This window comes from Embiotoca jacksoni, unplaced genomic scaffold, assembly GCF_022577435.1.
Source record: "Embiotoca jacksoni isolate LCO1_2020_lvr unplaced genomic scaffold, fEmbJac1.0.p SCAF_26, whole genome shotgun sequence".
Classification (NCBI taxonomy): domain Eukaryota; kingdom Metazoa; phylum Chordata; class Actinopteri; family Embiotocidae; genus Embiotoca; species Embiotoca jacksoni.
The window spans coordinates 1,417,063-1,442,384 of record NW_027185377.1 but is presented as its reverse complement, the minus strand read 5'-3'; the positions used below and the strand labels follow the sequence as shown (position 1 = coordinate 1,442,384).

Here is a 25,322-nt window from a genome sequence, read left to right as displayed (position 1 = left end):
CCCCCCCCCCCCTCCCTGCCTCCCCCCTCCCTCCCCCCTCCCTCTCTGCCTCCCTCCCCCCTCCTCCTCCCTCGCCTCTGCCTCATTTTTCTCTCCCCGGTCCCTTTCGCTCGGTCGATGCAGTGATGCCTGGACTGTCCTCCGTCCTCTCGTCCTCGTGTCCTCAGCGGCGGTCCGGCGGGGACTCTCTCTGGGAGCCTCTGGGGGGGAACGACGGCACCGAGGACCGGCTGTAACGCAGGTGGAGGCTCGCTGAGGAAAACAAACACTGGATGTGAAGGTAAGACTTGACCATACAAGGGCAAACAAAGCCAAAGAAAACTCTCCGTTTATTGTTCACGCCGGAGTGACTGAAGGATGAAGAGCCGGTTTCTTGTGCTCAGAGTTCAGATGCTGTCGTGCAGTTTTTCTCTATAAAAGTACTTCCAGGGCAGCAGGTCTGGATCGTCTCTCCTCCGGTTGCTCCATAATTGACTTTGCGTTGGCCCTCGAGTGTTTTTCTGGTTTTTCCGTCCGCTAAGTCTTCTAAGAAACAGACATTTGTCATCATAGCAGGCTGCCGGAGTTCCTGCTGCCAGAACGCTCTTCTGGATTCAGTCTCTTTAAACTGCTTCAATTTTTTTGGTCTTCGGGTGACGAGCACCGAGCGGCGGCGCCGCTCGCGTTCTGCACGACGAGGAACGCTTCTTTCCACTTTGGCCTGTCAGCAGCTGATTATTATTATTTTACAGTAATCCTTTTGCCGAAAGCCTCGTGAACACCGAGCGGCGTGCGACGCCTCCGGTCGAAGCGGTTTGCTGTGCAGCTATCCGGGGCAGCAGCACCCTTTATCTCCCGCCGCTGTTGTTTCAGGTGCAGCGTCTCTCCATGAATAATTAAGTGGAGTACAGATACAGTTCAGCTTCCTGGGCACCGAAACCCCCGCAGAGCCGCATCCTGTAGCCTCCAGCTGCACCTCAACCCTGGGAAAGGTTCCTCAGAGACAGGCCTCCGATCTGCTCTGAGTTTTGTGTGTGTGTGTGTGTTTGTGTGTGTGTGTGTGTGTGTGTGTGTGTGTGGACGCCGGACCCTCCAGGATTTAAGACGTGCCCTCGGCCGGAGAGCTCAGCGCGCTCCGCTCTTCTCATTCATAGCGATCATCTTTCTCACCGAGCGTGGGGAGGACGGATCGGGTGTCTTGACTCTCGCAGGTTCTCCTTGTTTTCTGTGTAATCTCACCAGCTCTGAAGCTCCACTTCAACTGTGAATATCAAAACATGATTTAACACAGAAACGCTGCTGCAGTGATGATGTCAGGTGAGGTTTTAAGAAATAAAGCAGGTGTAATCCTGAGATCCTCTTAAACTGCTGCTGGATGTGGGAGTTACGTCCACCTCGTCAGTATTAATATGGATAATATGTTTTAATCCACAACAGGGATCCGACACGAACAAAACAAATCTACGATTAGGAGAATTAATTAGAGAATCTGGAGACTGTAAATGGCTATTATAGAAAAAAATTATGAATAGTGTCAAAAACAAGGTTCGATTTAATGATAATTGTGATAATTTAAGTGTTTTTTGAGCAAAAAAGCCAAAAATGTTTTTCTTTTTCGAACTAAATTAAATACATTTTTGTTTTGCAGTATTCGTCAATTTGAAGATTATAATTGGCATCGATCATACAAGAAGTTTACACCTCTTCATGTTGGATATTATTGTATGTAGGAGGCCCAGAGGTCAAACTCTGCAGGGGTGAAGGTTTCAGTCCTGAATAGGACATCCTACGCTGCTCCAGAACAAGGAGTGAAATACGAGAAGGTTCCTCCTCGATACACAAAACCATCTAAAGACAACAATAAGGAAAAAACTTCATAAAAACTCAAGAGCTCACGTTTCTTCCGAAGTCCAAGGATGTGGTTTATTCTTGGTCTTGGAAGATCCATCTTGTAGCTCTTCTGTTGGTCACATAACTGAAATATAAATGGTGATCAGCAGGTGTTTCCAAAGAAGTTTTATTTGGTTTTGTGCTTCGACACAACAAGACGGAACAACAGAAGAAATCAAGAGATTGACGACGAAGCACCGGCCGAAATACCTGCCGTGGTTTTCAACCAAGTTCTATTTTATTTTCATATTTTTTGGGATCATTGGTGACAAGGAGGCTGTGAGGGTTTCTTTAAAGAATGATGACCAATGATCCCAAAAAATATAAAAATATAGAAATAAAATAGAACTTGGTTGAACACAGCTGCGCGTCATTTTGACCCGAGGACAACAGGAGGGTTAAACATCATCTGACCACTCTGGCAAATCATCTCGTAGCTTTTAGATACACAGATAACGAGATAAGAGCCGAAGGAACCTTTCTGTTCTTGGAAAGCTCTCAAACATTTATCACTGGAATTAAAAGTTCCCGGGAGGCTTTGAGTTATATAAGTCAGGAAACGTCCCAGTGGGTCGTTCGCGCTGACGGACTTGTTGTGATTGTCCCTCAGGATAAATAAAGTCCATCTGAAGGGACAAGGCAGGCGGCCTGTCCTCTTCCTACACACTGAATCACAGCATTGATCCCAATGATTGCTTTTCAATCCGGGCTTTCCTGCTGAGGCGAATTAAATCAAACGAGCACTAAGCTATTTGATTCGCCCCCGATTTTATGATCACATTCCTGCTACGGCTCATAAAATGTGCTGGGTTTTTTGGCACATAAACAGCCTTTACAATGGCAGCGATTGGGCTGAATGGGCTGATGTGGCTCCATCATGATGTTTGTGTCGCGTTGAGCGTCGACAAAATGGTTTGTGGCCGAAAGCGCAAGAGATAACGGAGTCCAAATATGGCTTCACGGATGAGCGGAGTAAGTTTGGACGGAGAAAAACAGGATGGACGGCACCCAGGTGAAAAGGCTGGATTGGGGGATGGAGGGGGGTGGGATAATGACCGGTGGAGGGTGGGGGGGTGGGGGGGTCGTCGCTGTCGGCCCATCTGTTGTTGTCGACCTGCAGTTTAATTGACTGAGTCCAAACTCAGCGGATTTACACGCTTTTTGTTTCTATGGTTTGTCTGTGAGACGGCCGACACGTAAAACGGCACATCGTCTGCAAAACGGTGATTCCTCATCATATCAGATGATAAACTGACACTATCGTACATCAGCCTGCCCTGTGTCTCTGATATGATTCTGATTTTCCTCCTGACAGCAGCTACATGAACCAAGTTATTATTTATATTATTTAATTTATCTTCTACTTTGTTTATGTAAATGAAACCTCCTTTAAAGAGCTGCTTTAAACTGATTTATAAAGCCGCTCTGCAACAGTTAAAACAATCAGCAACTATTTTTGTAATGTTTTAGTGAAACAATGTAAGAATTTACTGCTTATACTGCCTTTAATTTTTGATTTAAAAAAAAAAAAAGAAAAGAAGACATTTGATGACATCGGATTCAGATCAAGGAAATTGTAAAGTTGATTTTTCACTGTTTATGCTGTTTTAGAGACTAAAAGTTGAACTGAAAAAAATGATCAGCTCATTACACACAGATGAGAATAGTTTTTGGTCATCAGCCCTGCTAGAAAAACACTGAAAAGAACTTGACTCGTCTCAGAGACTTGACTTCTCCTCCAGTTAAATTAAAATATATTTACTTTGAGCACAAAACACCATAATTTTAAGCCTTTAAAGACCGAATCTGCCAAACTCCAGCATTAATCTTAACTTAAATCCATTTCAGTGTTACAGATGGCAGGTTTAAATCGCATGTAAATGAACCAGAATGAATGCATTACTGTGTCTTTCAACACTGTCTGACACACCGACTGTCTGTGGCTCTCAGCCCCGGCAACGTTGGGTCCAACTGAAGCTGTAAATCTTGAAACAAAAACATTTCACGAAAACATATTTTCAATTAAAACTGCAGTGATATGCGAGCCCTCGCACGCTGCACGGTGGGGATCCAACTGCACAATTTAAAAAAAAGTCTCTTTTTTTTTTTGTATTATTGTTGGTTTGGTATTAGTATGACTGCATGTACAAAACATGAGTGGCTGACCTTTGGAGGGATTTGCCCTCTGTGATACCTGAGGGGGGCTTGAACCTGTGTCCTCATGATATTGTTTCCAGCTGGGGGTCAGTGTCATAGACCACTGGACTATCTTTGGCGCCCGAGAGCTATATGCGGCAGGAGAAAGTGTTTCACGGAGTTCAGTCAGAGCCTTAGAGTTAGGGTTAACCAACAGTCTGGTTAACTCAACAGGTAAAACTTTCTACTTCACCAAGGTTATTATTAATGGTTCAGATTCCACCTGTTGATGGTGATTTTAGTGAAGTTGAAACGTTTGGAGAAATTGAAAAAGTTTTGCATCCACTACACATTACAGGAAGATATTTAATATCACTGCAGACCCCCTTGAAAACACGTATATCTTCTATCCAAAGAATGTCTGCTGCAATTTTGGTCACATTTCAATGAATATTTGTGGACGGTGGAGTTATAGGTTGCAGTGAGCCAAAGATTTGTCACAATGCATAGTATCTCCTGGGAAGATTGATGGCGCAGTGGTTAGCAGTGTTGCCTCTCAGTAAGAAGGTTGGGGATTCAACTCCTCCCTTTGTTATGACTTAAAAAAAAAAAATCATCCAAATTATGAAAAGAAAAGTCATAATACAGCAAAAAGTGACCTAAAACTAATTTTTGTGTCACTTTTTGGACGACATGCTACGGGCACACCGATCAACGAAAACTAATTCTTATGATAACTTTTAATCCCAAACATGTTAAGAGTACACAGACTAAATTTCAAGTTGGTCTGACAAAATCTGAAGGAGTTTGTTAAAGTACAACATGTGCGAATCGCCAAAAATGACGACTAAATTCAAAATGGCGGACTTCCCGTTGAGTTGAGTTAATGGTGCGTTGGAACTTTTTTGTACGTCTAGGTGTAAAACACGTGTCCACCGAATTTCGTGCATGTAGGTAAATGGAGCGGCCGGGGCATCTGTTTAGGGGGCGCTAGCGAGCCATTTGGCTATGCCCACTCACGACTCCACTAGAATACGAAATTTTTCGTTGGGAGAGACGTGTGTACCAACTTTCAGGAAGTTTTGAATGTGATGAAGCCTCCAAAAATGCAGTTGTTTACGGAGAATCATAATCGCTTGGATAACAACAAGGCTTTCACCCCATCGGTGCTCGGATCATAATAACAGCAGGTTTTTAGCAAATGTTACTCAAACAGGAGGAAATTGGGGGACTATTTTCAGCAGCGGATTAATCTACGTTTGCTGCTCGAGTGAGTATTTGGGGCAGCTGGATGCCATATGTGTGTGTGTGTGTGTGTGTGTGTGTGTGTGTATGTGTGTGTGTGTGTGTCGATGGTAGTAAAGTAAGGAGTCAGTGTGGCTCACTGATGTGTTTTTAATGGTACAGTGGACAATGAAGCAAACTGACACAGAGCAATAAAATATCTCAGGCTGTGATTCACATAAAAACAATTGGTAGTAACATCAGTTCTTTGCTGATTTTAGTATTTTCCTGTGATTTGTTAAGAATAAAAATATTAAATGTCAGCAGATTCACGCCTTGAGTCTACAGTCTAACAAAATTATCACTTTTCTTTGCTTTAGCAGTGACGACTGCAGCCGTTGAAAAGTTCTGTGGGGAAATTAAAAAAAAGAAAAAAGAAAAGAAAAGACAACGAGGTGCAGGTGCTGCTTAAATAAATGGAAATAAGTTGGAGAGCGTTACGCCCGTGCACGGTGGAAAATGGTTGATGGAGCCGATGGCGTTTTGTTCCTCTGCGATCTCAGAGTCAGAAAAGTAGTTTGCTGTTTCAATTAAGTGAATCCAGATGTTCCAACTGGTGCGCCCTCTAGTGGAGTCCTACAGTTACACGCAGAGTACAGAGGCAAGCGTGAGCGGTAACGTTCACGGTTGTCGACACAAATGCGTGTTTCAGAGGCGTCGGTGTGGAAATCCACCTGATGCCAAAAAAAAAAGAGATAATTTTTAAGCAGAAACGGTTTCCTGCTCCTGACTTCTTTCGTCTTCACTCTCCAGGGGAAGCGCTGAGGTCATGATCGGCTGGTCCAATGTGACAGCGTCCGGCCAACAGGAGCTGGGCCTGAAACCCGAGGAAGTGCAGAAGTCCAAATGTGTGCTGGGCTTCATCCCCGTCATCTACTACAGCATCCTGCTCTGCGTGGGCGTCCCAGGTACGCTGCCCCGAACCAACACGGCCGACTACCAAATCAATAGAGGAGTGAGTCAGAGGCACATTACTGGTGCTGCAATGGACCGGTGAGATAATTCACTGCTGGCACGTGACCGCGCACCGACGGCTCTTCCACAGGTTATGATAATCGAATCATCCGATAATCAGTCTGTTTGAGTTCACGAGGATTCATCCGTCACTGCAGCGTCGAATTTAACACCTCGCCAACCCAGAGAGTCGAGACTAAAAACCCGACGGACCGGCTTTGTTCTCCCGGTATTGATCCAGCAGGGATTTAGACACAATGGTGTTCAAAACAAGCATCCCCACGGCATTCAGATGACCCCCGGGTCACCTCGGGGTCCCCACAGGGAAACAAATCTCAGGGCTACAGCTGAACGCTTGAAGGGGTCTCAGACTGTCGTCCAAATAGCTGCAGTGGAAACAAGAAATAAAACACGGCAGAGGACAGACGGATGTTTTGCGGGGAGACGGATAAAATCACCAACTTTTCTTTTCACGTCTGAATAAATGCTTCGACAGGTTTACGGTCTGTCCTCAAAGATATTCTTGCGTCGCTGATGTTTAACGCCACAAAATGCTCATATAATGTGATTTCTGCCTCTCTGTGTCCGTCAGTAAACATCCTGACGGCGGTGGCTTTGTCCCGACTGGCGTGCCGCACCAAGAAAGCTCTGTACTACTACCTGCTGGCGGTGACGGGCTCCGACATCCTCTCGCAGCTCTTCATCATCTTCGTCGGCTTCCTGCTGGAGACGGCGGTTTTCCACCGCGACGTGCCGAGTCTCCTGCTGCACTCCGTCAGCGCCGCCGAGTTCGCCGCCAACCACGCGTCCATCTGGGCCACCGTGCCGCTCACCGTGGACCGCTACGTGGCGCTGTGCCACCCGTTGCTCCACCGGCAGATCAGCTACCCGGCGCGCGCCCGCCGGATCATCGCGGCGGTCCTGGCGCTGTCGCTGGTGTCAGGCGTGCCGTTCTTCTGGTGGTCGGACATGTGGAGGAACAGCCACCCGCCCACGGCGCTGGACGCCGTCCTCATATGGACGCACGTGACCATCATCTACTTCCTGCCGTGCAGCATCTTCTTGGTGCTGAACTCGCTGATCATCCACACGCTGAGGGCGAGGCGGCGGCCGTGTCAGGAGGAGCGCGGGTCGAAGGCGGCGCCGCCGCGACGCCTCGGGAAGACCACGGCCATGCTGCTGGCCATCACCTCCGTGTTCTCGGTGCTGTGGGCGCCGAGGACAGCGGTGGTCATCTACCACCTGTACGTGTCCTCGGTGCACCGGGACTGGCGCGTCCACCTGGCCTACGACCTGTCCAACATGCTGGCCATGCTCAACACGGCCGTCAACTTCTTCCTGTACTGCTTCGTCAGCAAGCCGTTCCGCGGCGCCGTGCGGGACGTGGTGCTGCTGAGGGGGGGGCCGCTGCACCCCCGCCGCACCCTTCCCCAGCAGCAGGCCCCCAACAACGCCTCCATCTCCTCCCTCTACAGCGGGAACCACAAGCGCTCGCAGCGGGACTCCACCCCCATGTCACCTCGCAGGGCCCGAAAGCCCTCGTGACCCCGTCCTCTTAATCCCAAACACCCATCGTCCCACGGTCCCGGAGCACCGCTGACCTCGGGGGACGCGGGGGGGCATGAGTTGTGTTTTCTGGCTAATAATATGTGACCTGGTGTTGTTTGTCCGTGTAAATCAGAGCAGATGACAGCAGACGTATTTTTCTTGAGAAGAATTTAACAAAATAAAAGTCGGTGTTTTTTGTTTTTTTTCCATCGACGGGACGTAATGTGACAAAATACTTTTGATATTGTTCCGAGAGAAAAAAGGAAAGATTTACAGTTTGTTTTCAGTCGTTTAGATGTTGAGGACGGCGAAGGAAAAACAGAGTCACGAATTCATCTCTGCTGTCGAGCGGTTTCATATTTACGGTGGAAGAGGAAGAGTTGGGAGCTTCTTTTTTTTTTTCTGCAGTTGTGTAAAGATGCTGAAAGACAATCCGCTCTGCTGAGCAAAGCCGATCGAGCAAAGAGGCGGCGCTCGCTCTCTGCAGCGTGCTCACAGGCACACAAAAACCCACAGCTGCTGAGGCCGCTGTTCATTTTTCATGAAACGTGACCTGGACGAAGCCTCGAGTGAAAGCCGGCCGGTGGAAGCGGCGGGAGAGGAGAGACTCTTCAAACAGCTCCTCGCTCTCTCTGCCGCATCGCTGACCTCCGCTCGGCTAAACACACCGCAGATTAGACCTGATGGTCTGTACACACACACACACACACACACACACACACACACACACACACACACTCACACACACTCACACACACACACACACACACACTCACACACACACACACACACACACACACACTCACACACACACACACACACACACACACACACACACACACACACTCTCATGCATGCACGCACACTGCCTTCAGTTGGTACATTTCCATTTGAACCAAATCAGTGAAATCTGATGGAGGATTAACTGCATCAGTTGCATCTGCACTTAAAAAAAACGTACAAGCTGCTAATTTATACGTACGATTTAAATACTTTTATGTCGACATCTGAACGAGTCGACATCTGAACGAGCGACATCCTCGGGAAAAGTCCGTCTCCATGCAGCGCTTGTGTGTTCAGGTCAGATCTTCTAGAAAAGCAGCGTCGACGTAATTGGGGCAAGAAATTGGGCCGAAACTGTCCAACACTTTTATAAAGTGCCAATTTTATCACCGTGGATGATGTCAGTTGTTGCATTTGTACATTTTATATTTGTATCTGATAGCGTCGTGCTCTGCTTTGATTTGATGCTCCAAAACAACATGAGTGTTTTTCTGGTTATGTGGAGTCACAAATTAAAAACTTTAAGAAGAATATTTGCACAAAAAAAAATATTAAAAAAATTGTCGTCAAGAAAACTGTCGGTGAAAATTAAACCACTATAAAGACGAATCAAACGTTCTCTGAGGAGGCCGCCTGGTGCTGCTGTCAATAAAATGGATGTAGCATTTGTTGTGCTTCATTTCTGAGACGCTCCAAAGTCTCTCTTTTCCGTAGAGTCTTGAGTTGTTTTTGGGTTTACGGTCGTCGAGTTACTGACTGAAGGAGGTTTTCAGGTGGACATTAAAAGATGTACACCGATGCGTCCTCCATCCACCCCAACCTCCTCCTGCTGACTCTGACGAGGTTCATAAATACGGCTCTTTAAAGGAAACAAAACAACTCTGAACGCAACTTGAAAAACAATATTTAGTTGTATTTCAATGTGATTACGAGGAGAAAGCGTTAACGGTCAAAGTTAGCGACTAGCTGGTAAAGAAAGTGGAACATTTAGCGTCTAAAGAGGCCGAACGGTGACGTCACCCGTTCGTTTTGAAGCCTTCAGTCTGTCATTTCAGCCGTCGCCATCTTGGTATTTTGGAGTCGGAAATGACCATATTTGGACGAGGGGGGGGCGGATCTGACAGAGAGTGCAAGGACACTAGGCCCCGCCCACCTACACCTTAGCTAATGACACCATAATGACATGTGGAAAACATTTAACGACTTTGAGGAGAGAAGTTGATGCTTTTTGAATGGCTATTGGAGACAGAGGTTTTTTGAAGCCCCAGGTGGCCCTCAGGGGTAATGCACTCTAAAACCAGGAGACTACATTTATTTTTATATACAGTCTATGAAAAGAGCAAAAAGATATAAAACCTAAGTAAGTAATCTAAACCTGGGAGTAAATGGTCTGTACTTGTATAGTTTTATCACCTTTTGGTCTCAAAGCGCTTTAACATGTTTTCCCATTCACCCACTAATGAGACAGATCACCATGCAACGTGCTGCCATCAGGAGAACATTCACACACTGATGGTTCACCATCGGGAGCAACTTAGGGTTCAGTGTCTTGCTCAAGGACACTTAGGCATGTGGACAGGAGGAGCTGGGGATTGAACCACCAACCTTCTGATTAGTGTTCAACCAACTCTACCGTCTGAGCTACAGCCTCCCCTAAGAGGCTTTTTGCCCGACATGTCACAACTGTTTGTTCCACAAAACAAATAAACGCAGTTTTAATATTTAAATAAAAAGAAAAGCCTCTAATCGAAGTTCAAAGCTTTCTAACTTCTTCAGACTTTAATTTTCTCTTTGTAGAATAAAGCTGCAGCCCGCCAAGTGAAGCATGCTGTATACATGTACTCATCTTCCTCTCCACCCCCCCCCCCCCCACCCATTGGGGTTTGAAGTTTGTAATGGAAGCCACCTGCCCGCCCTCGTCCCTCCGCGGTCCTCGCCGTGTTTACGGTAACAGTCGGAGACGCGGCGCTCGTTCTCCCGCCGTGCGTCACCATGTCAACCGGCTCCACGCCGAGTTCTCAGACTTTGCACACAGATGCGGTTCTTTGAAGACGCCCCCTGTTGCCTGACAATAACAGGGGTGGTGGTGGGGGTGGGGGGGGGGACCTTCCACCGGACAGATAAACGAACAAACAGTCAAAGGCCGCTGAGATGTCAGAGTTTGATTTAAGAGAACAGAGCTGATGGTGGTGCTGGAGGGGGGAGGGGTGAGGGTGGGGGGGTGAGGACAGGTAAACTCCAGTGGTAACACGCCCCCCCGCCTGCCTGACACCTGTCCTTTGTGCCTGTTCAAACACCCGGTGATGTCAGCCCTTCCTGCAGGTGTCGCAACACAAAGCGCCGATCAGACGGAAGTTCAGCTGAAAACATGTCAACTCGGCTTTTTTTTAGTTTTTTTTTATCTGCAGCTGCTGATACAGAATCCTGATTGATTTTTTTCCCCCTGTTGATCAGACTTCCTACCCCGGTGATATTATTAGAGCTCAAACTCAGACTCTATATTTAAACGTTCAACCTCACGAGTCAGTGTCAGCGACGTCTTTTGCAACCGGAGAAGATGAATACGACGTTTATTCACCGCCATCAATATCAAATCTGCAAACACAGTGTAAGGACGGGCATTTCAAGCATGAAACACTTCAATACTTGATATTATTCAAAGGTAAATGCTGCAGTGTAAGGTGGATTAATGCACCCCGTGTGCTGATTTTTCCATTTTTAACTAAGATGACGAATGTTTTCTTACGTCCTTAATGTCCTCGTGCAACTAAACACCAACAAAACACATTTGTATACATCCTCGGCTCACAATTACAAAACCAAACCAGTTTCTAATCGTCAGTGAGCCTTTATCTGTCTGCACGGCTGCATTTTTCTTTGAGAACCGTTTGTAGAGAACCGGCGTGATGAACTTGTTGGGAGCTACAAAACGTCTCTCTGGGCTTCAATACGAGTCTCAGCCTCGAAGATGAGCCGACGTGGGGATGAGCTCAGGAATGAGACGGATGTTTCTGATCTATCTGGAAGCAGACGGCCGACGAGGCCTCGGAGCAGCCGGATGAGCGGACGTGAGGATGAAAGGCGTCGGGCTCCGGGGCCGAGTGGAGGACTTAATGACAGAGAATGGAAAGCTGAAAGCGGCTCGGCCGTCGGTGAGAGCCAGATGGAGGAGCTCCGTGGAGATCGGCCGGACGCCTCCACTCGGCCAAATGAAGCGAGAACAATCTGCTCTTGAGCAACAAGTGTGAGTCTGAGCGTGAGCTGCTCCTTCAATCATTGACCGACACCTCGACTCAACTCTTCACCCGTCAGCTTTAAAGAGAGACGTTTATTCCATCGGCTTCACCGCGGTTTGATTGTACTCCAACGCACTGTGACGCGGAAAACTTTTGATCTGACATCAAATCGTGAACACGGTTCCTAAACTTGGTGTTTAAATATTGAAGCGTTGCACCACGAAAAGTTGCACAAAATGTATTTTCCTCCACCGTACACGAAGAATTAATCGTTGAAATTGATAAAGTTACCATCAAAGAAAAGTTAAAACTGTGAGATATTGTTCAAATTCTAGTAAGTGTACCTTTAAGATTGGATAATCTTAGTTTGTTTAAATAGATGCAATATCAATAAGAATATTAATATTATGTATTTGTAAATAACTTTTCAAAACTTCAGTTACAAATTTGCTTCAAGTTTCAGGTAGAAAATAAATGATATAATAAAAGTAGTTCAAACTAGAAAGACAAATAAAATAAATATCTATTTCATCAAATGTAAATATTCTTGATGTATTTCTCATAATTTTGTACCCTTTTATGTTAGACTTAAAAAATAAAACGAGAAAACTCTGAACAACCAGCTGTTGTGTTTGAGGTTACAGTTTTAATGTGTTGCTACAGCGCCACCTGCTGTGAAAACCGCAGAAGACATTCTCTAAGAATTGATGAGTCCACCTGCAGTTTAAACTGCAGTTGCAGCTACACACTGTTTTATAGAAAAAAAAATATTTAGCACATAAAAAAATTATGAATAACGAGAAGATTCAGTAAAATGTTCTGGTCTTTGGTACACTGTGCTGCTGTATTCTTCACTTCCACCACCAGGTGTCTCTGCACACCACTCACAAGTTTAAATGGTCCAGTTATCAACATTAAGTACTACTTAGTGAGTATTAACAATAGGAGTTGATTTGGAGAGAAAGGCATCAAATAAAGTCATCTGGGATGAATTGGTGCTTTAATGAGTCCCTTTCAGTGGAAGAAAATATGATAATAACCTGAAAGGAGCTCCACAAGCAAGAAAACAAAGAGTGGGGTTGTGAACTGGTGAGCTGGAGGTTCTTTAGGTCTCCTTCTCGTGAAAAACAAAAGGTCTGATATACTGGAGATCAGACTTTCAATGGAAAAAACAAAGAAACCTGATTAGTGTCCAGCAGGGTGCCGCCACATGTAAGAAAACACCACGAGGGTCCTTTGAATGAACAAAAACACAGTGGAGCTGCCTTACAGAGAAGAAGTATTTAAATTATGAAGACTGCTGGTGCAGGACATTTGGGGTTTTACACCGTGTAATATTTCTTATAAAACAGATCAGGGGAATAGCTGCAAATAACATTGTAAAAAATGAAATGAGTGAGAATAAAAAAGGTAAAAATGACTGCCAGACTTCTCAGTTTAGGTAGTTGAAGGCGCTGAATTTAAAGAGGAATTAGATTATTTAAAAAAAGTAGTTTTGTAAGATAACTGTAGATTTGTTCATTAAAGTGTGTGTGTGTGTGTGTGTGTGTGTGTGTGTGTGTGTGTGTGTGTGTGCGTGTGTGTGTATCTGTGTGCTTGTATAGCAGACATTGTGGGGACCTGCAAGTACCCAGAAGGTAAATAATTATATTATAATTTAATGAGGGCGTGGTTTAAAGGTTTTGGTACCTCTTCCGGAAATGAGGTGAATGTCCTCTGAAGTGATGAAAACAGGACTGTGTGTGTGTGTGTGTGTGCGAGACAGAGAGGGGGAGGGGGGACAGGGGGGGAGAGAGAGAGAGACAGAGAGGGGGAGGGAGGGGAGAGAGAGAGAGAGAGAGGGGAGAGAGAGAGAGAGAGAGAGAGAGCATCCCGGCGGCCACACGGTGAGGAAAAGGCTCGTAAAAGGATTCCTAAAGTTTTGTGGTGCGCTTCATTTGCTGGAATCAGTCCGCTGCAGAACTTTTTTTTTTCACTGCGGATGATTTATGTCCGACTGAGCGGCGTTTGTTTTTGTTTTTGTTTTTGCAGCAGGTGAAGATCAACGAGCCTCTCCGAGGTGAAGTCTGCCGACAAGCAGGTAGTTTCACACTCCGCTCTCAACTTCAGTGTTTGTTCACCAGTTTATTTCACGTCCTGATGGTTTTTGGGGGTTTTTCAGTGTTAAACTAGATTTCCGTATGTTTTTTTTCTGTGTTTTTAGACACGCCGTGTTTCAGGTATGGAAGATCATTAGTGCCAGAAAAAAATATATTTTTTAAGTTACTTACGATAAAAAATAAAATAAAAATAAAAATCTAAATATACACCTATTGATGGGAAGTTTTATTTCACAAAATTGACTTATCTCCTTATTTTATCCAGTCAAACTTTGATTTAAATCGTGATTTTGGCTTTTCATCCATAACAGGTAAAAATGGCCTCCAGGGTGAAATAAACAAACATGACAACAGTAAATTCACATCGATAGGCTTCATTTAAATTATAGACTATTTAAGACAATAATTACCTTCACTAGTTTTGTTAAATGAGAAGAGAATATATATATATTCACTACTTTGTTTGGGTCTTTGTTTTATCTCTGGTTAAAGTTGGTTGTTTACTGTATTTGTAAAACCGTTTCAATGGTTTAACCGATAATACTTGATTGTTAGCTGACGTGAGAACAGATCTACTGTTGTGTGTTGTGTGTTAGTTACTGAAATAACACTTAGTAGATAATATTAATGGATGCATTGATCATGTCCACCAACTCAGTTGTTCCTTCCAACAGGACATGAGGCAAAAATGTGCTTTTGACCCCCCATTACTTCCATTCTCAGTGCTTCATGATGCGTTCAAGTACCTATTAGGAGCCTTTATTGTATCTTATCAGTGTCAGTTTTGTAGTGATGTGATTAAACGTCTGACACAAAGTAAAGCTGCTCGAGACGCTTTGAGAAAGTAAATTGTGTTTCATTTGCTTCAATTTTACCAAATGAATTCAAAATTAAAATAAAAACTGGACATCACAGACCGACCCCGAGGCCTTCGGGGCTCTTCGGAGTCCAAGCTGTTCAATTATAGTGAGTCCTTGTGCATAATGGAAAAAGCTTTGACGACCCGTGTTAAATGAAGGATCTACCGAGCAGCTCCGAAATGGGTTTTGTTCTTTCTACTGCTGTTTCCAAGGTCAAGAGAAAAGTCAGACTCCCGTTGCAAAATAAGGATTAATTGAGTTTGATGGTTACTCCTCTGAGTTGTCATGGTTTCGATGGCATGTTGTAGGACTTGAAGGCTGCTTGGAAAAGTCCTTGGTCTAATCTTGATTTCTTACTTAGTAGATTAGAGTATGTGAGATATTTGGAAAGCCGAACGTCATTTTGTCTTTGTTGTTTCTACCTTCCCACCGTGCCATAAGACAGTTGGTCCTTGAGCTCTTCACGGTGACAGCGGTGAACACTACTTCAGAAATGAATGCTGTGTGGAAAGCGTAATTAGAAGTCACACCCTAAAATCAAAGCAAACAAATTACAGTCTATTAAGTTCTCACAAACCGACAATCAACCAACCCGATCTGTGTTCGTGGAGAAACAGCAAACGTTGATGCCTTGTGTTGCAGAAAGATGCTCGTTGTGATATTCAGAGGATTCAGAACGGCCGGACGTCCGCCGCCGATCGATTTGTCTCCGAGACCGTCCTCGGTTGAGGGTAATCAGATCTGACGGGGACGAAGACAAACAGCAGAAAGACAAGACCCCGGACTGTGGAGACGTTTATTCACAAAGGAAGACACTCTTGACTTTGCGTTGTTCAAGAGAAATGAGTGAAAATGATTGATTTTGACTGCAGTTGTACCTGCAGCTCTTCGGTTTCGGTGCACTTCCACCTCATTGATTCCTGACTCGTAATGTACAAAATCAATATTTGTTGACGGATCCAGTTAATGACTAACGTCGGCGTTGGGAAGAAGTCCAGAGTTTGAGCCTCCTCTGAGGTGCAGCTGAGTGACTGACGCTGCATTTTATGACTTAATTCAAAAGGTTCATTTTTTTTTACATCATGTGATTCTGTTTGATGACTGACTCACAAGTGGAATATTTGCTCGATTGGGCGGAGACCACATGATCCTGACATACTTTGAGTATTTGTTAACATCAGTCCACATTCAAGTCTTTCTCAGACGCTCTCCGTTTGTCCATCTGAACAGGTGCTGCCAGAGTGCCAGAACCAGCCATCCCAGAACCAGCCGTCCCAGAACCAGTCGTCCCAGAACCAGTCGTCCCAGAACCAGTCGTCCGAGCCCCCGATGGCCGCCAACATCACCCCTCAGGGCTGCGGGCCTAACATGGACTCCCTCTACTACAACCTGTGCGACATCACGGCGGTGTGGGGCATCGTGTTGGAGGCCGTCGCGGTGGCCGGCCTCGTCTTCTCCTTCGTGCTCTTCACCTCGCTGCTGGCCAGCCTGCCCTTCATCAAAGACAACAACTACAAGAGCTCGGTGGGTCTCCACACCGGCTTCCTGGTCTGCACCGCTGGCCTCTTCGGCCTGACCTTCGCCTTCATCGTGGGGAAGGACTTCTCCACCTGCGCCTCGCGGAGGTTCCTCTTCGGGGTGTTTTTCGGCGGCTGCTTCGCCTGCCTCCTGATGCAGTGCGTGAGGCTGAACGTCCTGGCCCGGCGGGACAGCGGGCCTCGGGGTTGGGTGGTGTGTCTGGGGGCGGTGGGGCTGTGGCTGGTGGAGGTGGTCATCAACACGGAGTGGCTGATCATCACCGTGGTGCGCCACCCGCTCAACGCCACGGCCGAAACCGGCAGAGCCGCGGCGACGCCTTGCATCATCGCCAACCAGGACTTCGTCATGGCGCTGATCTACGTGATGACCCTGATCCTGGCCGTGGTGGCGGCGAGTCTGGCCGTCATGGCGGGCGAGCACTCGCAGTGGAAGAAGGAAGGCGGCTGCGTCCTCGCGGCCGGCCTGTTCTCCGTGGGGATTTGGGTGGCGTGGATCGTCATGTACATGTACGGGAACGAGCGGACCGGCGGGCCGACGTGGGACGACCCCACCTTGGCCATCGCCCTGGTGGCGAACGCCTGGGCGTTCATCATCACGTACACCATTCCTCAAGTCTGCTGCATGACCAGAGACGACGGGAGCCAGCAGGACTACAGAGAAGATCTGTACCCGAGCCGAGGCGTCGGCTACGAGACCATCTTGAAGGAGCAGGGCTCCCAGAACATGTTCATGGAAAATAAAGCTTTCTCGATGGACGAGCCCAGCCAAGGTACAGTAGGTAGCCTGGTGCTCTATCTAATGTTATATCTTTACTGATGGGAAAAGCTTTTTGAAAACAGTTGCTGTTTGTAGGTTCAACTACTGTCACGGATTCCGATTAACATCTGCAAAGACTCTCATTCATCCAGGTCCAATCAAAGTGTTCTCTGAAGACTCTCATCTGAAAGGCTTCTTTAGTTCTTACAGACCAGAGGGGGAGTCCCAGCCTTTAACCAAAGGAACCAAAAGGATCGATAAAAACACTCGGGGCAAAAAAAAAAAAAGGCATCAAAACATCCACATTAACTTCTCAAACTACTAAAAAAAAATATTCCACTTAGGACCTAAAACCCACTGAACATACAGGGAAACGGTGGTGGGATAAGTTCCTGAGGTTCCTGAGGTTATGATACTTTTTGTGGCTGACATGATACTACAGCCTCCGAAAGAGAGAGCAAGCAACTTCTCAAAGATCCCTTTCATGCGGACATAAAAATATGTTGATTGATGCATGAATTTCTGGGTTATGCAAGGTTATGCAAAGCTCGGTGTTTCCATTTGTTCACTCCTGCTGTTGGAGGCAAATATTTGCTCGGTTGACATATTTGTAAGGTTTGCGTTTAAGCTCTTAAGTACTGCATGCAACACATTAGTCACACAGTAAACTGCCTGACAGAGTTCATTAAACTCTCCAGCAGGGCTTCAGGCTTCAGTCTGTCCTGCGAAGGCTCGTTAGTGTTATAATGCACGCAGTTCATCAGAGGATACACAGCGACCTTGCAGAGATGAGTGAATGTTTCATGAGCAGAGCAAATATGCAGCAAAAAATGTCCCCAAAAGGTTGTTTTCCAACGACGTGATGAGCCCACAGAATCTGATCCGCTGCAGGTTAAAGACCCGAGCTGAGTCGGACAGATCAGAACAGGAAGTCCTTCCTGATGAGGATGGTGGCTAAAGATTCAGGTTTTATCTTCCACATACATTTTCATAGATCTACATATAAATAAATATTGAAGTGGAGGATGCGGTTCAGATAGTTTACGTACCATAATTGTATGATTTGTGCATAATAGCATCAAATAAAAGCTAAATTCAAATGCCTTCAGTCACAAAAACTAAAAGTTCCCCCTGATGTTTAAGGATAATTCCTGTTTATTTCCGCCTGGTCTGTTGCCCGTTAATGTTTCTATTGTGTCTCTATTGGTCAGGCTAACTTTAAACTGACCAAATCACCAGCGCAACATACTTCTGGTTGTCCTTTACGTAATTAAAGTCAAATGTTCGACCTTCAGCTCTTAATTGATGTCTTAAGTACTGTACACACCTCTGTTTGAAATATACAAATGCTCAGACCTGCGGCACCATCAGCAGCACCATCATCGTTAATCATTAACTCCTTAAACAGATGATTTATTTGTATTGTAAACTATGACTAAAGAGCCAATAGCAGTCGGGCGGGAAACAATTGGATCAGTTCAAGAATTCAGAGGGAGTGCAGCCTCCTGACTCACTCCCGTTAATGAGTGTCTCAAGATCCCCAACCGCTGCATCACACTCCCACTCCTGATTCCCACCAGAAGCATCACACCCTCGTGTTTGCGCCGTCTCCACGGAGACCGAGGCGCGGCAGCACTCGCATCCGGCGGAATATTATTTCACCGAGTGTGACAAAAAGTCATCTCTCGCTTGCATCTCTGCAGGCCGGCCTTCTGCTAAAAGACCGGCCGCGGTACGAAGATCCGAGAGACGATAGCCGGGGAACGGAGGCACTTTAAAAGAAGCCCAGAGATATCACAGTCAGAGAGAGAGAGGGATGGTTGGGTGATAAATAATAATTGTCATCTGTCCTTTTTGTCACAGGGACCAAGCCCGTGTCCCCGTACAGCGGCTACACCGGGCAGCTACGCAGCTCGGTGTACCAGCCCACCGAGCTGGCGCTCATCACCAAAGCAGCAGGGAACGTGAGTATAACAGCGGTTCGCTACCACAGAAACACATTTGAATGTGACACAAACAGCGAAATGTCACCTTTTCCTGGGGAAAGGCAAATTATTATGGAAATGAGGAACCTTTGACAGTAGACTTTGATCTATTTTGAGGAAACCATTTTGCAGATTACTTAATGTACAGTTTTCTTGAAACAATCCTCACCTTCAAGGTGTTTTAGGGAATATGTATTAATGCCCGGGGTCACACTCTCCCCCTCTAAGATGCATGAAGCTAAAGATTTGCACTGTAATGTACAAATGCAATTTTGGACTTTATAAAATTGGTATTGGAAAAAATGACTAGTTCTGAAGTCAAAGTTTCAGTACTGGGGTCCAAAACTTGAGTGACACCCAGCCTTCAGCACACACTTCATAAAACGGAAAATTATAGCTTTAATAATTTGAATGCTACAATACTGTCATGACTCCACGCAGCACCCATCACAGCCGTCCTTTGACATGAGCATTCCCAGAGCCTCCGCCAGCTCTGCAGCCAACAGCGGGACCAGCACGCCCTCAACACGCACACCGAGGCCGAGGACACTGCACACACACTGACCAGCGTAGGTCCACCCCCCCCACCCCCCGACACCTCTTCTCCTCATTAACACTCGCTTTGCCTCCAGATGCTTTTCTATCCCCTGCCCTCTGTGCATGTCGACCTCTCAAGCAGCTCCTGCTGTATCCATAGCAACTCCTTCTACAGGTTCACTATGAATCACCTCTTTGTCTGGATTTATTTTTTGTTTTTTTCTTCTTACCTTGTGGCGTTCGCTCTCTGAAGGCCTCGTGTCTTACACCTCTTCTGTGCTCGGTGGTGGACTGAGTGCTCCTCCATCACTTCTGTTCAAATACAAGAAATGACGTTGGTGTTTGATTTCTCACGATTTCCTGTAATCTCTCTGTGCTCCTTCTCAAGAAAAGAAAATTCTTGCTTCAAGGTTTTTTTTAAGGTGGCTGTGAAGTTTGTAGTTCTCTCATTCATGGAGGAAGCAGCTCAGGATTTTATTAATGTGACAGAGAACGACTATTCAATTTGAATTGGCAACAAGCTACAGCTAACACAACATTTCTGTCTTTCCTTAGCATGATTAGCTGCTCAATTATCGACCAATGTTAGCAAATGTTGTAGCATACGACAACAGCTAGCCACGATGGCAACGAACAGAAACTACATGATGTATTTAGCCATATTATTTTGCACATAACTGCAAAAATGCCTACAGTCGAACTACAGAGGTTCGACTGTGAGCTTATTGTCGTTAGCACTGTTACGTGTTTGTTAAATGTAAATAAACTTAAAAAAAATATGACAAGGAAAAAACAGGTAACTTAACAAACAGAACTGTGTGGAGACATATTTAGTTCTTTTACAAATGTGTGTGAAACAAACACACTGAAGGAGCTGTTTAAAGTTTCTACAAATATCTTTTCTGCTTTTTTCCCCCCGCTAAAGTCACATTACATCTGAAATACTTTCCTTAGTCACATTCGTTAATATTCCTCACGTAATAATAATAATAATCACTAAATAGTTTATAGTCGGCGGTGAAATGGCAGAAAGGAGTTCTCTGTTGTGAACCTAAGCGTCCTCCATCCTGAGAGAGCTGCAGGCTTTAATTCAGGGACATGTTTCAAACCTTCAAACAGTGATTGACATGTCGCCATTTAATCAACATCTTTGTTGTTCCTCCGTAGGGTCACGGTCTTCATCGGACGTCCCAGTGGTGAACGAGCCCTCGACACCGAACATCTTCACTTTCCTCTTCTGCACTCGCTGACTTTGTACGTTCGCTGTTGTTGGCGGGCTCGAAGAGGAACCCTTTTGTTTTTTGGTCCATTTGCTGCCAGTGATTTGTGAGCCGGACCCGATCACAAGGACGAAGAGTGACGTCTCACTCGCGGGTCGGGAGTCTCGACGGTTTGGACTCGGTTCTGGTGTGAAACCTAAAAAAAACAAAAACAGAAACACTATCGCAAAGATTCACTCACATTAAAAAAAAAATCATAAATATTGTGCACAGGTAAGTTTAATTAAAGGAGTTGATTTATATTTTTGGGGTTGTGAATATTGTTAATAACCACAAACTGTAAAATTGGAGCTTCTGGTTGGGAATTAATGTAAATACAAAATATGCTGTTATTGTGTCTGCATGGAAGTCCTGTATGAATGTGTGTATTTAATACTATTTAAATCACAGCTGTGGTATCTAATTATTTTAAATAATTTTGAACAATCTTTAAATTAACGAGACTCGAGCTGAAGTCCTGTCTGCGGTTCATCGGTCGATAAAGTCCAAAATCAAAAGATTTTTTTTATTTTACTCTATTAATCCCGGAGGGGAAATTTCTTCGCGACAGCAGGGGGGCTCTCAGGGGGGGCTCTCAGGGGGGAGCTGCTGCAGCAGGTAACCTGACCTGAGGTGCATGTTTTTGGATGATGGGAGGAAGCCGGAGAACCCGGAGAGAACCCACGCAAGCACAGGGAGAACATGCAAACTCCGCACAGAAAGGCCCAGGACCGGATTCGAACCCGGAACCTTTTTGCTGTGAGGCGACAATGCTAACCACTGCACCACATGAAGATATGAAGTTTATTAGAAAGAAAACTGAAAAATCAGTAGAATGACTTTTACGTTTTAATAATTTTAACTAAAATTGCTTTTGTAAAAATGGTAATAGCAAGAGCTAATTTTCCAGTATGGCAGCAGATAACATTTGTATTTTAATATTAACAAAAAAAAACAGTTTCAGCTTTTAGAAAGACAAAATAAAAGAAACCCTTGAAGTAAAAAAATCTTTTGACCGAAGCTGGATAAATATCTGAATAAGTAGACGAGACTTCAGTTGTTTTAAATGACTTTACTGTAAATTATGGAAATAATTTGATGACCGAGACCCTCAGACACAGTTTTGTTTTTAATGTTCCGCAAATAAAAATTCACCCGTGATGTTTAAGAATCGTGTGTTTTCTGGTCAGTCGACGTACGTGATGGAAAATGTACTCGAGATGATGTGCATTCCTGACAGAAGCCGAAGCTGGTTTCTTTTGCATGACTGCTGATTCCAATATTTTACATACAGTTTGACCTCGAAACACCAACGAGACTTTATCATTTATCTGATGATATACGCGGCCGTATACGTTCTCGCGGATCGAAGAATAACAGCAGGCGCTCCATTTAAATCGTGTCCATCAAACGGGTGTGAACGGATTGATCGATATCAGACGGGACGAATTCATCAAGGTCATCAGAGGTCATCATCGATCGGAGGTTTCGGTTATCTGTCGGCCCACGAACATCAAAATCGTCTTCAGCGCCTCTGTGTTGAAGAGAGAAAATCATTTTGGATGCTTTCATCAAACCAAATATGAATCTAGCCAGCAGCTACAACATCGTTATGTAATCCTCTGACAGCGCGAGCCCTCAGACCTCCAGCTCACGTTTCCCTCGTCTCCGTTACAGCAGCTGCAGGCTGCTCGCTGCCGTGGAAACGCTCGGCCGCGGTCGGAGAGGTCGGGCTATGATTTATAACCGAGCCCGCTGCGGCGGCCCGATAACCTCCGAATGTCCCGGGGAGGTGATGCCAAGCTGCGTCCCGCCTCTATTTCAGGACCGCCTGTCACATGTGGTTCTATCGAGGTTCACATGATGGACGGTGCAGTAAAAAAAAAAAAAAAACTGCTGTGGACCCGATAAGAGAAGAAGAAGAAGAAGAAGAAGAAGAAGAGCGGTGACATGCTGTTTTCCACCTTTTATGCCCAGTTGATGGATTTCACGAGTTCTGTGATAATGTCGAACTACAAAAGCAACAATTTATTATCCTGAAGGCACCAACAGGAGGAGCGGTGGATTGCGTAAGGTTTGCAGGGTCGCGGGAGGACACGCGGCTCCTTTATTTAAGGCATTATTAAACAAAGAGCTCCTCTCGATGCCAAATGTTCTCTGCTGTCCAACAGAAAATACTGAAACCTAATAATGGATGACGTGACGAGTGTCACCTTGTCTTCTCACAGACAAATGAAAACTTCGATTAAGAAGATTGAGTCAGATGTTACGTCAGCAACGAAGGACGATGAAATAGAAAATTGGAGCCACTTTTACAGGAAGTTCGGACTTCTTTACGTAGTAAACACTGCACTCATTTAAACACGCCGACAGCTTGAGGCTTATTTGGAAAAGAAAACAAATCAAATTAGTTTTTTACCTGTTTAACTGCAGCATGTTGCTTGTTGAGAGACATTTTCGTGACTTTGTTTGTCTTTTGTTCTTTGCTATTTATCTAAACATTGAGTTTGAATGTTGGTTTTACCCTCAGCAAATATTTTGTTTATGTTTTTTCTTTGACATCGGCGGGGGGGTTGTGTCACCGGGAATTCGTCCCCCAGAGTCAGATGTCAACACCTCTCCTGAGGCGTCTGAGGGGAAAACAAACCACCTGAACTGTGGCGGCATGGCAACAGGGTGGCCAGGATTCTGTAGTGGAAATCAGTGCATGGGCTCAGGAACACTTGGCTGTAAGCGAGCTTGTTGACAGGAACTTCTTGATGTTTCTAAACTCCACCTTCTTGCTCTGAACTGAAATATGTGGACAGATTCAGGAGGATGAGGCGGGAACTCTGAAGGTTCCTGAAAACAGCAGCGGTGGGAGCGCGAGAGACGTCCCGCTGAGATAATCGGCGCTCTGAGCCGCCGCCTGCATCCTGCTGATAGCGCAGGTATCCGACACACAAACACACAGTGTGCGTTCGTCCTCATGAATAAACAGCAGCAGAAATGACAAGAGAAGCCGCTGCAGTGGAGTCTTCAATATCCACCAATGGCCGCTTATGTTCTGTCAACGCCGCAGACTTCATGTACAGAAACGGCTTGTTTTACTACAGCGTGGGACACAGTCCGGAGGGCGCCTTAGAAAAGTTAGATAACCGGTTCAAACGTTGGTTTACTTCAATAAACATTCATCTTACCAGAGCTGGAGGGAGTTTTCACATCTTTTGCAGTAAAGTAAAATATTCAGCACTGTTACTGTAAAAACATCCAATATTTTGCTCATTTTTTCAGGTCTCACTGATGATGATCTGTAACTGATTTCTTAGTAAAGTCAGTTAAACTCTCCTTGTTTTCTTGGTGAGTTCTTCTGCTTCTCACACACACACACACACGTTTCTGCCAATTGTGACGAGTCACCGTTTGAGGTGTGCCACTGACTCGTCGTTTCGTGGACTCGGCAGGTGAGCGAACAGTGTGGTCATTGTGCACTCGGGACAAAGCTGTTGCTGTGAGTCGGCCGGGAGGACCTTGACGAAGGACACCTGAGCGCCCCTGAACGCCTCGCCGCTACCTTTCTAACGCTCATCCTCGCCGGACACACGACCGGACGTTATCGCACGGTTAATTTTAGCCGGTCGGTCTGAGGGTGCAACTTTTCCCTGTTTAGAAGGAAGCTTGTTTGCAAAGACTGTTGATGCAGCTGCAGCAGGAAAACACAGATAACCCCCACAGCCAAGGAAACATGCCTCATACTGTTGGTCCGAAATGACTTCTAACACAAGAGTTCTTATCTATGCTCTGAGGCTCCCACCAGGATTATCAATAAATGGAGTCAAACCGGCAGAAAACATGCAGCTGTGTCCTTTTATGTCCGAAACATTTCCACATCAAGCATCCCTAAAACTCCTGGCACGTTTAGTCGCTCCCAAAATCTAGAAAATCTTGGTGTTATCTTCAAAAATACCCTTAAAAATCGGAGATCTGTTCCTTATATAGAGCAGCACGTGTACCGTGCCTGCATACACTGTGTAATACCTCTGCTACGGTCCTGAAGTATGTGAAACTCGTCTTTTACGGAGTCTTCTTGGACTTCCTGTGGAGCCGCTCGGGGTCGTGTGAAACTTTTCAGAGGCATCAAACTGAATCACAAATAGCCTCCGTTCCCCCGAGCTTCTTTTCTTTAAATATTTGTCATGTGCCCGATTTAATCTATCTCTGCCTCCATCTGCAGGCACGGGGGGGCGGGAGGGGGACAGGACGGGAGGGGGACAGGACGGGAGGGGGACGGGACGGGAGGGCGGAGGCTCAGGAAACACCTGCCGGAGGTAAAAGCAGGGCTACACGAGTTTCCAGGGAAAAGGTGTTGAGAGAAACTGAATCCGGGAGCCTCGGCCCGGGTGGTGGAGGTGGAGGAGAAGGTGGAGGAGGAGGTGGGGGGCTGTTTGTGGCAGCAGACTTGGAGAACACAGACCCTCGGCCTCCTCGCTGCTCACAT

The 25,322-nt window shown here is 45.7% G+C and overlaps 3 protein-coding genes across 4 annotated transcripts in view; 2 read left to right on the top strand and 1 right to left on the bottom strand.

The window, feature by feature from the left end:
- Positions 1-20,807, bottom strand: part of btbd17a (BTB (POZ) domain containing 17a) — a 30,046-nt gene extending 9,239 nt beyond the window's left edge. Inside the window, exons 1-2 of the mRNA XM_069159964.1 lie at positions 20,696-20,807; positions 19,817-19,898 (exon numbers count right to left, since the gene is read on the bottom strand). The gene's annotated coding sequence lies outside the window, so the exon portion shown is untranslated. The remainder of the gene's footprint in view (positions 1-19,816; positions 19,899-20,695) is intronic.
- gpr142 (G protein-coupled receptor 142) lies at positions 62-9,239 on the top strand. The gene is made up of 3 exons (XM_069159970.1): positions 62-280; positions 6,043-6,197; positions 6,836-9,239. The coding sequence occupies exons 2-3, from the start codon at positions 6,059-6,061 to the stop codon at positions 7,786-7,788; spliced, it is 1,092 nt and encodes a 363-aa protein (XP_069016071.1). The 5' UTR covers positions 62-280; positions 6,043-6,058; the 3' UTR covers positions 7,789-9,239.
- gprc5c (G protein-coupled receptor, class C, group 5, member C) lies at positions 13,689-22,006 on the top strand. Of its 2 annotated transcripts, XM_069159967.1 has the most exons (6): positions 13,689-13,736; positions 13,842-13,890; positions 16,000-17,077; positions 18,928-19,028; positions 19,491-19,618; positions 20,754-22,006. In XM_069159967.1, the coding sequence occupies exons 3-5, from the start codon at positions 16,099-16,101 to the stop codon at positions 19,611-19,613; spliced, it is 1,203 nt and encodes a 400-aa protein (XP_069016068.1). In that variant the 5' UTR covers positions 13,689-13,736; positions 13,842-13,890; positions 16,000-16,098; the 3' UTR covers positions 19,614-19,618; positions 20,754-22,006. The 2 variants fall into 2 exon arrangements, with proteins under 2 accessions (XP_069016068.1, XP_069016069.1); XM_069159968.1 differs by lacking the exon at positions 19,491-19,618 and having other exon boundaries at positions 13,702-13,890.
- Positions 22,007-25,322: the final 3,316 nt, after the last annotated feature.